At 41.2% G+C, this 12,262-nt stretch overlaps 1 protein-coding gene across 1 annotated transcript in view; it reads left to right on the top strand.

Annotated features, from left to right (window-relative positions):
* Nucleotides 1-562: 562 nt before the first annotated feature.
* Nucleotides 563-12,262, top strand: part of oca2 (oculocutaneous albinism II) — a 43,681-nt gene continuing 31,981 nt past the window's right edge. The window contains exons 1-8 of the mRNA XM_088005146.1: nucleotides 563-826; nucleotides 6,655-6,756; nucleotides 7,478-7,669; nucleotides 7,813-7,870; nucleotides 8,796-8,868; nucleotides 9,268-9,425; nucleotides 10,078-10,160; nucleotides 11,056-11,209. Coding sequence (XP_087861272.1) covers nucleotides 600-826; nucleotides 6,655-6,756; nucleotides 7,478-7,669; nucleotides 7,813-7,870; nucleotides 8,796-8,868; nucleotides 9,268-9,425; nucleotides 10,078-10,160; nucleotides 11,056-11,209 — 1,047 coding nt within the window. The 5' untranslated portion in view covers nucleotides 563-599. The remainder of the gene's footprint in view (nucleotides 827-6,654; nucleotides 6,757-7,477; nucleotides 7,670-7,812; nucleotides 7,871-8,795; nucleotides 8,869-9,267; nucleotides 9,426-10,077; nucleotides 10,161-11,055; nucleotides 11,210-12,262) is intronic.

Genomic DNA, 12,262 nt, shown 5'->3' with positions numbered 1-12,262 from the left:
TGTTCCATAGACTTGGATTGAATTAATTGAACTGATGGGGTAATACTGGTGTAATAAATGTGGTTTTGGTTCTACATTTGTTATACGTTTGCTTTGTTTAAATGTTAATTGTGCAGAAAAGGAACCTTTTTTGTCTTATTCACTTATATTAGATAATGTAATTGATCTATTTCATTTCATTATTTAATTAATTGTAACTGGTTGTTTCATTACATGTAATTTTTAAAGTACATGTGCAACTGGGTAAAAAATGTAATTTGTGACAGCTGTCATTTAATTCATGTGGATTTGACATAAAACTCAAAGTAAGATTTAATGTATTGATACACACGGATGAAAAATTGATACTTTCTGAGGAAAAAATATCGATAAATATCATCGAATCGATAACATTACACAGTCCTAGTCCTAACTAGGTGAACTTGTTAAAAACCTCTTTAAAAACATTTTTTAAACATGCCTTGTTTTCCTTTTTGTCACAAATCTGTTCAACTCTTTTCTTATGACGTCAGCCAGCCACATCAACTGAAGGAGCTGCATTTTTCATCAAGTAAAACGGGGATAACCTCTCCTTCCTTCTCCTCTCCTCAGGCCTCAGAATGTATCTGGAGAACAAAAGCAACCTGGAGATTGAAATGTCTCAGACTTCGGCCGCGGGCCATCAGGGCAGGAGCGCTCTGAGGTCGCCGGAGGCCGTGGCAGGGAACTTTGGGGAGCTGCGCTTGCTGCAGGGGATCTCAGAGAGAGGAGACACCCAGAAGCTGCAGCCTGCAGGACAGTGCGTCATCCATGCTGAGGACCTGGTTCCGGTTCGGCAGGAGAACGGGTTTGTGGCCGCACCGCTTTCTGCTCTCTCTCTGTAGCTGGCTGGCAGCTGACGTAAACTCTAGCCCTTTCACGCATAGCGGTCAGTACAGTGGACAGCTATCGAAAAAACATTTTTTTGTGTTTCTTGTGGATTTCATAGACCACGGAAGTGGACACCAGTGCATCGTGCAACACGCCGCCAACTACTGGCCATCCACTGAAATTGCCAGAAAAATTTTGGTAAATCCAATATGGCAGACAGACAAAAAAGCAACTCAGGAATATCCAGTTCCTCCTTCCACATCAAGTATCCCCCTAAAGACTAATACTAGTGATGTAATTTCCAAATAACAATTTGTATTTGGAGAAAATTACAACTGATCACCTAGAAAAAAACTCTAAAAACCCCCGTTTTTTTTTTTTTTACTAATTTTTTTCCCTACCTTTTTTATGCCTCAAGAAAATCAGAAACAGTGAAAAAGTTGCCAGGTTCAATGTAGATATTTGGAGAAAAATTTGAAACCTTTGTATTAAAAGGAATGCACCGTGCCCGTCTCTAAAGGAGCGTGTTTCCTGCTCTCATTTGCTTCATTTCTTGGAGAAAAAAGCTAACAAGATTAAAGGCCTCTCTTTCTTCTCACTGGATTAGAGACGTAACAAGATTTCAAATTACACATGCAGAAAAACATTACAGTTGACCTCCTACTAGGTCAAATGTAAATCTTTAAATCCCGCGGGGATGAGTGAACATAAAAAAGAATAATAATTCAACATTCCTTGAGATCTATGAACATTCACACAGAAAGAAATGTGTGTGAAGGTGGATTTCTATCCCAGGAAAACTCCCTGGGCGGAAAAGAGCTAATCTGAAGCCCGAGGCCGTGACGTCATCGGGATTATACTGAGGAATTTGTGAACTAATTCGAAGTACAAACGATACCAGTGTGCCTTCTCGACAGACAGGTGCATTTGAATCTTTATTATTTCAAATAATCAGATGCACTGGAATGTGCCTGAACAAACACGCTTTAACCAAACAAAAATGTCACACATGCAGAAATGTGAATTAGTTCTGGAGTCAAACAGAACAGGATAAGAGAATAAAAAACATTAAATGACAACAGAATACAGAAGCCTGGTTTGTGTTGACCGCCCAGAGTTTCCTGTTTGAGGTGTAAAAGCAACAAAGGGTAGTGCTGGGAAATAATTGCTTCTGACAAGATGTCAGGTTATGGGTCAGGAAAGCACTGAAACATGACAGGAAAAAAATCCTAAGGCTCAAAAATGAGTAAGCGTTAACAGTGCTCTCAACTTAATATGATCAAATCCACCATGTTACACCAAACATCTATTTCTACAAACTCAGTTTATGTACAAAAACTGCCTTACAAGGACAAGTGATTAACACACGGTGAACTTACAAGTTTGTTCTCAGTAACAATGAAAATATTCATTCAAATGTGAAGACAGACAGAAACATCTGGTGCATCATGTGACCTTGAAGCAAAGAAATACAGGTGCTGGTCATAAAATTAGAATATTGTGATAAAGTTCATTATTTTCCATAATGTCATGATAAAAATTAAATTGTCATATATTTTAGATTCATTGCACACCAACTGAAATATTTCAGGTCTTTTATTGTTTTAATTTTGATGATTTTGGCAAACAGCTCTTGAAAACCCAAAATCCCTGTCTCAAAAAATTAGAATATTATGAAAAGGTTCTCTGAACGAGCAATAAAAATAATCATCTGAATCAACAAAGTAACTCTAAACACCTGCAAAAGATTCCTGAGGCCTTTAAAAACTCCCAGCCTGGTCCATTACTCAAAACCGCAATCATGGGTCAGATTGCTGACCTGACTGCTGTCCAGAAGGCCATCACTGACATCCTCAAGCAAGAGGGTGAGAAACGGAAAGAAATTTCTGAACGAATCGGCTGTTTGCAGAGTGTTATATCAAGGCACCTCAGTGGGAAGTCAGTAGGAAGGAAAAAGTGTGGCAGAAAACGCTGCACAACGAGAAGAGGTGACCGGACCCTGAGGAAGATTGTGGAGAAGGGCTGATTCCAGACCAAATTAAATTTTCATCTCCATAAAACTTTTCAGCAGATGGAAGCATGAAGTGCTCCAAAATCTTCTGATAGCTGCTGCATTGATCCTGCCCTTGATAAAACCCAGTGGACCAACACCAGCAGCTGACATGGCACCCAGACCATCACTGACTGTGGGTACTTGACACTGGACTTCTGGCATTTTGGCATTTCCTTCTCCCCAGTCTTCCTCCAGAGTCTGGCACTTTGATTTCCGAATGACATGCAAAGTTTGCTTTCATCCGAAAAAAGTACTTTGGACCACTGAACAACAGTGGTCCAAAGTGCTGCTTCTCTGTAGCCCAGGTCAGGCGCTTCTGCCGCTGTTTCTGGTTCAAAAGTGGCTTGACCTTTGACCTGGGGAATGCGGCACCTGTAGCCCATTTCCTGCACACGCCTGTGCACAGTGGCTCTGGATGATTCTACTCCAGACTCAGTCCACTGCTTCCCCCAAGGTCTGGAATCGGCCCTTCTCCACAATCTTCCTCAGGGTCCGGTCACCTCTTCTCGTTGTGCAGCGTTTTCTGCCACACTTTTTCCTTCCTACTGACTTCCCACTGAGGTGCCTTGATATAACACTCTGCAAACAGCCGATTCGTTCAGAAATTTCTTTCCGTTTCTCACCCTCTTGCTTGAGGATGTCAGTGATGGCCTTCTGGACAGCAGTCAGGTCAGCAGTCTGACCCATGATTGCGGTTTTGAGTAATGAACCAGGCTGGGAGTTTTTAAAGGCCTCAGGAATCTTTTTCAGGTGTTTAGAGTTACTTTGTTGATTCAGATGATTGTTTTTATTGCTCGTTCAGAGAACCTTTTCATAATATTCTAATTTTTTGAGACAGGGATTTTGGGTTTTCATGAGCTGTTTGCCAAAATCATCAAAATTAAAACAATAAAAGACCTGAAATATTTCAGTTGGTGTGCAATGAATCTAAAATATATGACAATTTAATTTTTATCATGACATTATGGAAAATAATGAACTTTATCACAATATTCTAATTTTATGACCAGCACCTGTACTTCAGGAATCCTGCAACTCAGAGAATCTGCAGGAGATGTGATGAAGTTAGCCTCCCTCCTGACCTTCATCATCAGCTCTGTCTTATTCACCTTTCTTCTTCACTTCCTGTTACTTTGAACGCTTTCTTTAAACCGTCAGCACATCTACTCCCTACAACTTCAGTGTTCTGCTTTCCCTTTTTTCCAATCACAAACTTGAATCGTATCTTGCTTTCACAGACGTCCATTTGTGTTTTCGCTAAACCAAACATCCGTCACTCCAGATTATCTTCCAAATGTTCCTTGTAGGTTCACTAGAGGTCACATCATTGTCTAATTCTACCAAACAGTATGTAAGAAACTCCCAAAGGACGAGTCAGAGAGAGGGAAAAAAAAGGTTTTGAAATGAAATGCAACTCTTAGTTTGTCCACAGCAAAGAATTCAGCAAATCAAGAAAATAACAAAACACACAGAACCCTGAAAGCGCTGTGAACGTTTTCAGCCGGCGCTCCGCTGGCAGCAGTTGTTCAATCAGACTCACTTGGCAGGAAACAGTTGCTTGATTACATGTTTGTTTCTGTCTCCTGTCCAGTATTTGCTGTGCTTTTAGCTCCTGCTGCCTATTTGCTGTCGTCTTCTGGCTCCCGATTTGTTCCCGTGGAGCTCTGCAGAGAGACACAGTACCAACCTGAGGCAAATCCTCTGATGTTGGTGGACATCCGAGGGGAGGAAACATTTGTAGACTTTTGCTAAATCTCTCTGTAGTTGTGCAAGTGTGTCGGCGGGAGATTAATGGGGCAGACCTGGCCAAATGTAATCTAGTTCTCTATCCCACAACCTTCAAACACAAAGAACCGTAGTGTCTGCAGCGCAGTCAGTAACGCCTACCGGAGTGGATGCCAGCGACATGAGCAGGGCGGATAAATATAACTAAATGTCAGGTTTATACTCCTTATTGTAATGCCAAACAATCACCGAAATACATTTGTGGAACTAAAAATACAGTAGAAAATGTTTAGAGACTCGAATAAGTGGATGTTAAACAACCTCAATGACCAGGCCTCAAACTAGAATCTCTGATACTAAATTGTAAGGTGTTCAATTGTGTAAAGTTGAAATTTACACATTCACAAATTTTTGAAATTGTAAAGTGTTCAATTTTTTAAATAACCCTAAAACAAACAGGCATTAGCTACCAAAAGTATGTCCAAGTTTTTATCCAACTCTTATTAAATGACAACCAATGAATGTCAGAGGAATTAGGACAGTGTATCGACTGATCATAGCACCTGCTATTGGGTGGGATATGTTGGGCAACAAATGAACATGTAAAGTGAGGATAAGAGGCTAAGACTCATAGATGCATATAAATCAAACTTACATAATGTGTTTTTATGTTTAGTAAGTTTACACATGCTACCCCAGTAGGATGTGATTGTAAGATCAGGCTGGATTGGAATCGGCTTTATTATCCAAGCTTGTGAGCACAAATGAAGAATTTGAGTTTGGTTCCACTTTGCTCTCAATGAAGAAAGTTTTTTTTTCTTTCTTGTAAATATGGATACATATATATACAGTGTTTTTACAAAAGAGGACGACATGGTGGAATTAGTGCCAGTTTTTTCAAAAAATGTGAGTAGCATAGCACTGATCTGCAGGCAAAAATTAAAACGGGCTGTGTCCAGGATGTGTGTGGTCTGCAGAGGTGTTAGCTGCCCTGTTCCCGACCCTTTACCTGTAAAAGTTCTGGACGGAGGGAAGGTTGAAGCTCAAACTGCTAAAGTTATATATTATTTTTTATTATTTGTTACATATGGGGTGGCAGAGGTGTGGACCTTTGAGGGTATCCACGGTGACCTCTGTCATTGTGAGGATCAGAACTGGACCACAGGACAAAAAGTGGCTGAGTCTGATAAACTGCATTTTCTTTTACATTACAGGAATGGCAGGGAGTGTGTGTGTGTGTGTGTGTGTGTGCGTGTGTGTGTGTGTGCGTGCGTGTGTGTGCGTGTGCGTGTGTGTGTGCGTTTGTTTGTAATACCTTGTGGGGATGATTTTCCTGACATATACTACGTTGTGGGGACCGGAGCCTGGTCCCCACAAGGGGAAACCCTGTTTTTGGGTCAGGGGTCAGAGTTAGGGCTAAGGTATGAATTGAGTTTTGGTTAGGGTTAGGGTTAGGTATGTGATGGTTAGGGTTAGGAAAAGGGTAAAGGTAAGGTTTAGGCTGTAGAAATGAATGGAAGTCAATGGAAAGTCCCCACAAAGATAGCAACACAAACGTGTGTGTGTGTGTGTGTGCGTGTGTGTGTGTGTGTGTGTGTGTGTGTGTGTGTGTTTCTTTCTTTCCTTTTTTGGCACTAATAGAAGAAGACAGGCTAGGTGTGGGATAATGTCGGCCATGTTTGTTTGGCTTAGAAACCTCGGAAATCATCCATTTACCAAAATGCTAAATCTTCTTAAGCTGGATTGTTGTACCAGGCAACTGCCAGCATCTCTAACATGCAATTTAAGTGTTGAGATTATTAGACAGGTACAAACACACATTTTAAATAATCCCGTTAAACAAACAGTAGATATTGTAATAGTGTGTGAGGTTGCGATAGCCCAGCAGGTTAAGAACCAACTGTTTTCTGATCTGTTTGTTTGGCGTTAAGCCACTAGCCAGCAAAGAGAGTTTGTCTTGTGCTGTTTAAGTCAACTCAGCTGTAATTCAGGGTATTTCACCTCACTGTGCCCTTTTGCTCTATTAGTTTCAGGAACAACTTCAACGCTGTCAACTTTCTCAGAGGAAAAGTCAGTTCAGCCAACCTTACAGAACGGTCGCCTCTGCTGCGATTCTCCCAAGATGACAGGTGAGCGGTTCATCTGCCCTTCGTTTTTGGATATTTACCTGAGATTTCCATATATTAGCCCTACATGGAGGTTTGTGTGGCATCAGTAACAGCGGAGAAAGCCGTAGTAAATTAAGAAATCCTGTGAAAGGTTCAGCAACTTCAACTTTTGCCATGCCAGCAAGCCGACTTATTAGGACACAGCTTTGTGTTTTTCCTCTTCCCATCATCTGAATGCAGTGTTACAAGCCTGGGGAACAGCTTTAATCGTGAAGACAACAGACAAGGTTTTGACCAAATACCTTATTCGTTTTTGGCAATAGTCAGAGATAGTCCAAACTCATATCCAAGTCAGCCACTGAATTCCTTTACCAAAAAATGTCTCCGGACCTAAATTGGACACTAAATGTGTGGCGCTGTGGACGGGAGATGTCAAATCATGAGAAAGAGTCCAAACTGTGCAGGTTGAATGCAGAAATTGAATCAAAAAGTGCATCAACAAAGCACAATTATGCAACCAGGTTATCGCTGCATTTTGTTTTAAATTTCCTTCTATATATTATATATATATATTTTAGTTACAGTTGTACATTTTACATGACAAATACTTGGCATTTTAACAAATGTGACTGCATTTAAAAAAAAAAAAGCTACGTCCTTGGGTTTCTGATCCCAGAACTGTCCTTTTCTTGTCTGTGGGACTGAATGTTTGGTGACTGGTTTGGGCTTATTGTTCTTTAAGTATTACGTACATGACAGTACATGAGCCCAGCTTCGTTGGAGCAGAGGAGCCGTGGGACAACTGCTGCATGGACAGAGAGAGACGTTACCGCCTGGGCAGTGAGGTGGCCAGCCTGTCGCGCTCCAACTCCTCGGAAAAGTACGAGACGCTGGAAAACCTCAACCGCAGCTTCAGACTCGCCAGCAGTATAAAGTACGACTCCCCATCTCTTCTCACATCATTTATTATTCTGACACATTATATTATGAAGTCAAATCTACAGGGTTTGAAGCCACTGACATACAGCAGGCTTACACATCATTTATTTCTATGTCCTGTCTTTGTTTTCTCTCCAGATGCTGCCTCAGAGTGTCCAAGGTTGTGGCTATATTTACGATTGTTGTTCTCTCCAGTGTAAGTTAGCTAAAAAAAAAAAAAGTAATTTCAAGGAGACTAAAGCAGCGAACTGTAAACAAATGTTCTGTAATCCTTTGTAATCCTTTCAGCTCTTATTTGCTTGTATTTTAAAACGTTTCATTGACATCATTCCATTGGTTGAGATCTGCAGCGAATCCTGGGAGATAATTAGCCTAGCATAGCACGGTCACTGAAAGGTGATTTGAATCTCTTCAAAAACACCTTTCAGTGACCTAAATTTGATTGACCTAAAGCAGCCAAACAACTGGTTAACTTAAACTCTTGCTTTGAATAAACTTCTTGTTTCTCTTAAAACACATCCTTTGTAGCTATGAGCTGGCCCTGCTTGGCACTTCTGACTCAGAAAATGAGAAATTAGCCATGATCCCTGTTGCCTTCACACCAGACTGGGACCTTACCAAACTATTTAAAATCCACCAGAGTGTGGGTAGAGGTCTCCATTACAAGTGATGAAGCAAAAAAAAAAAGTGTGTGTGTCTTAACTGCAGTGTGGAGGAATCCGGTAGCAGCGTAATCTCATAGATTTGTCGTCATGACATGATCATGTTTTACGTCTAGTTTTGAGAGCGAGGGTCTATGACTTCAGTCCTCAAGGGACCTTTAGACGTGTCTTTGCTTCAACACACCTGAATCGAATAACTAGGTCACCAGCAGGACTCTGGAGGACTGTACTGCATATAAAAAACTGAGGAGGAGATTCAGCCGTTTAATTCAGGTGTACTGGACTAGAGGCACATCTAAAGGTTGCAGGACACCGGCCCTCGCAGACTGGACTTACAGATCCCTTAGATATCTGGTGTCACATTTCACAATATCTATTAACTCAGTTAAAATAACTTGCAATTTGCAACTATTTTTTTGTGCCTGACTCATGCTGCTGATGGTTTTCATCTGGTCTCAGCTGTTCTTCAGTATGTACCCGGATCGGGACAACCCCTGGAGGATGCTGGCAGTCTCTCCGACAGACAGCTTCTGTATCCTTTCTGCTTTTCAGTAGACGCTTTTTTAAAGGACTTTTTGATCTTTATTTGACAGTGAATTGACAGGAAATTGGGTTGTGAGAGAAGGGGGAAGAAAAGGGTGGAAGGACTTGAACTTGTGGCGGCCACTTAGAAGACTGAGGCCTCCGTACGTCAGTCTCTGACCCGCCACCATCGCCGTGTCCCTGTGCGCTGAAGACACTCGCTGCTGTTACATTCTTCAGTCAGAAAGAAATAAGCACGTCAAATATCGAACAGAACTTTATAGAAACGCCAGTGAAGAGGACAAGCGTGCCGCTCAGCACACGGGGCATGGTGGACGTTTTCATCCTACAAAGGATTTACTGTCAGCAGAGTGTTTGCATTTTTCTCTTGACGGTGCCCATCTCTCAGCCATGAACGTGACAGACTTTCGGGATAATGCCTTGTTGAAGTTACAAGTGGCGGGGCCTTTTGCAGGAAGGGCCGCGGACTCCGTCTCCCAGGAGTTCGTCCTGATCCAGGTGGAGCAGGCCGAGGAGCCGGGGCAACGGAGGAGGAGGACTCAGCAGGTCAGAGTGGCCATATTGGCCATATTGGCCATATTGGCCATATTGGCCATATTGGTTTATGTCATTTGAAAATGTTATCTACTAAACTTTGGTTTCATTACTATCTGAACTTATCCAGTTCTTTTAAATCAACACTAAACTCCCATCTGTTCAGAGTCGCCTTTGATTAGTAGTAGGTGACACATTGATCAATTTGATGCGTTTTGGCGATTTTGATGATGACATTTGACAAAATGTAATGTTTATCGTTCGTTTCATAATCGGTTACCGTATGACGCTCTTATTACGTAAAGCACTTTGAACTGCGCTGCTGCTGAAACGTCCCGTACAAATAATCTTGACTTGTGATTTATGTTCTGTCTTGGTCTCAGTTATGGTGATGAGCCGTGTGTAATGTCGGATTACACACAGCTGTCACAGTTGGTCTTGTAAATATTATTATGCTTTTATCATTGACCATAAAAATATATGTATTGAGCTCTGTAAGTCAGAGCTGATACTTTGACGTAGCGATCCTGACACTGTCTGCTCTCGTCTTGTGCAAGTTTCCCAATTAACTGAGTGATTTTCACCTTAACAGTACTCGGATAAATAATACTTATGATCATGATTTATGAACATTTTAATTATTTGCTCTGCTGTTTGTTACCAGGTGACTCATAACTGGACCATTCCCCTTCATCCTGAACGAAGTGACCAGAAAGTGTCAACGAGAACCTTTGAGATGCTCAGCAGGTAACAAGAAGATTTACTGTGGATTGCAAAAGCTTCCATACAACTCCGCTATAGAAAACAAACTACACGGCGTCCCGATATGTACTTATTTGCTTTCCCAGACGAGCCAATAGGAGTCTCTCTAACTTTATGCGAGACGTCATGGCGACGAGTCTGTAGTCTTGTAAATAGAGGAAACCTGTGCAGAACTTTCTTTTGTCCTGCAGCAAGGCAGGATGTCTTCCACGGCACTGGTACCTTTTCCTGAGTCAAACGAGAGCTGAAGAGCTGGTCTGGGGCAACAGAGCGGCTCTCACCCTGTGAGCTGGTGAGGGCTGATGGGAAGATGGATGGAGCCAAACACAAAGCAATCTTTAAGACGGGAGCGGAGTTCAGCTGTTCTGACCTTAATCCGAAGTCGAATTTGTGGCAAGACAAGAAAATTGATATTTGTGCCCATCCTCCATTCACTCTGATAGAACTTGACCTGCTTTTGTAGAAGAAGAATTGGCAAGAATTTTATTCTTAAAATGTATAAAGGCTGTTTTACGCAGTGTTGACTAAAGGAGCTGGAGACTCATTACACTTTTCAGATTTTACTTGTGAGAAGTTCCACAGACGTGTCACATTTTCTCTAGCAAATGATGCGCTGCTTGGTGTTTAGCCTGTTACATAAAATTCAAATAAAACTCACTGACATTTTCAGAGCACGATGCTCTGACATTTTAATGCTCCTCTTTCTGGAGAGGCTATCTTTAACATGACAATAATGACTTTTATGCTCCTTTTAAGAAATTGCTGTATACTTGCACCTGACCTTGAAAAACAGCCTGCAGCCACATTTATGGAAACATGCAATAAAAGAAAATGATCCTCCATTTTCTTTGCTGCTGTGCCGTTTCATTTCCGCACCCAGTGACCCCATCGTCATCACGATCCAGGCCTTCCTGCAGGATAACGACGTGGTGCCTCTGTCCATGACCCACCAATCGCTCTACGTTACGAAGGAGACGCAGGTGGCTATCGCGGGAATCATCCTGGCCGGGGTCTATGTTCTCATCATCTTTGAGGTAAATGGCCTGCTATGCTGCCGGTGATGAACGGGTTTTTGTCCTCTGTCTGTGGCACAGTTTGCAGAATGACATCCTGAAGTATTTATAACACTCAAAACGTTACAGCAGCGGCAGGAACACACCTGTGCTTCTGTCTAGAGAGACATTTACTGTTTTTTATGTGGCCCTAATCGACAATTTATCTAAAATGCAAAATGTATTTTTCTTTTACAGTTTTGGCTTAATTACTGCTTTGAATATGTTGGTTTTTTTCTCCAAAAGTCCTTTTTCTGAGTCTGTGTACTCCAGTTGACGATTTATTGACTACAAAAATAATCAGTTAAATATGATTAATTATGATTAATCAGATTAATCACGATTAATCCAATTAATCACTTCAGCCCTAATCAGTTGCATTGTTTTATGTGAAGATTTTACTTTTCTAAGTAATGATGTACAACAAAGTAGCAAAATTTTTAAAAAAAATCTCTGGCATTTTGTTCCGTTTGGTGGGAAAATTAATTTGATTTTACAGAAAAGTCTGGCTTCAGCTTTAAATTACATTAAGTAAAATAAAAGCTGGCATGACGCTTCAATACTTATGGAGTTTCAAATTGCTCCAGGTATTTCCATCATGCAGTTGTGGTCTTGTCAACAATGCAGTCCTCTCAGAAACATCCTGGAAGCACTACTCGTCTCTAAAGGAGTTAATACGGCGTTACACTCAGGCTGTGGCCATTCTTACTTTTAGCTTATTAGTCAAAAATAGCAAGGGAAGCTCTATTGGTCACTTGTCTACTCACACACACACACACTTGTCTGACTACGGTCAACACCAATGTGACTCATGGTAATGTAACAGCAGCAAAGAACTGATTACAAGTGGACATTTGTTGTAGTTTAGGAGAACTGTGTGAGAGAACAGCTCCCTCTACTGATGACTTAGTTGCTAAGGTTTTCTTTCTTTTGTGCACAAAGAAAAGAAAAGATCACTGAACCACAGAGGAACCTTTTTAAAGTAAAATAAAAAAAAAAAAAAAAAGTGGTCTTACACCAGTGTCCAGTAGCAGT

The sequence above is a fragment of the Poecilia mexicana genome, unplaced genomic scaffold (genome assembly GCF_051168715.1).
Source record: "Poecilia mexicana isolate PSO_F unplaced genomic scaffold, ASM5116871v1 scaffold_4, whole genome shotgun sequence".
NCBI lineage: Eukaryota > Metazoa > Chordata > Actinopteri > Cyprinodontiformes > Poeciliidae > Poecilia > Poecilia mexicana.
Note: the sequence above shows the minus strand (reverse complement) of the source record. Positions and strands in the feature narration are given on the sequence as shown.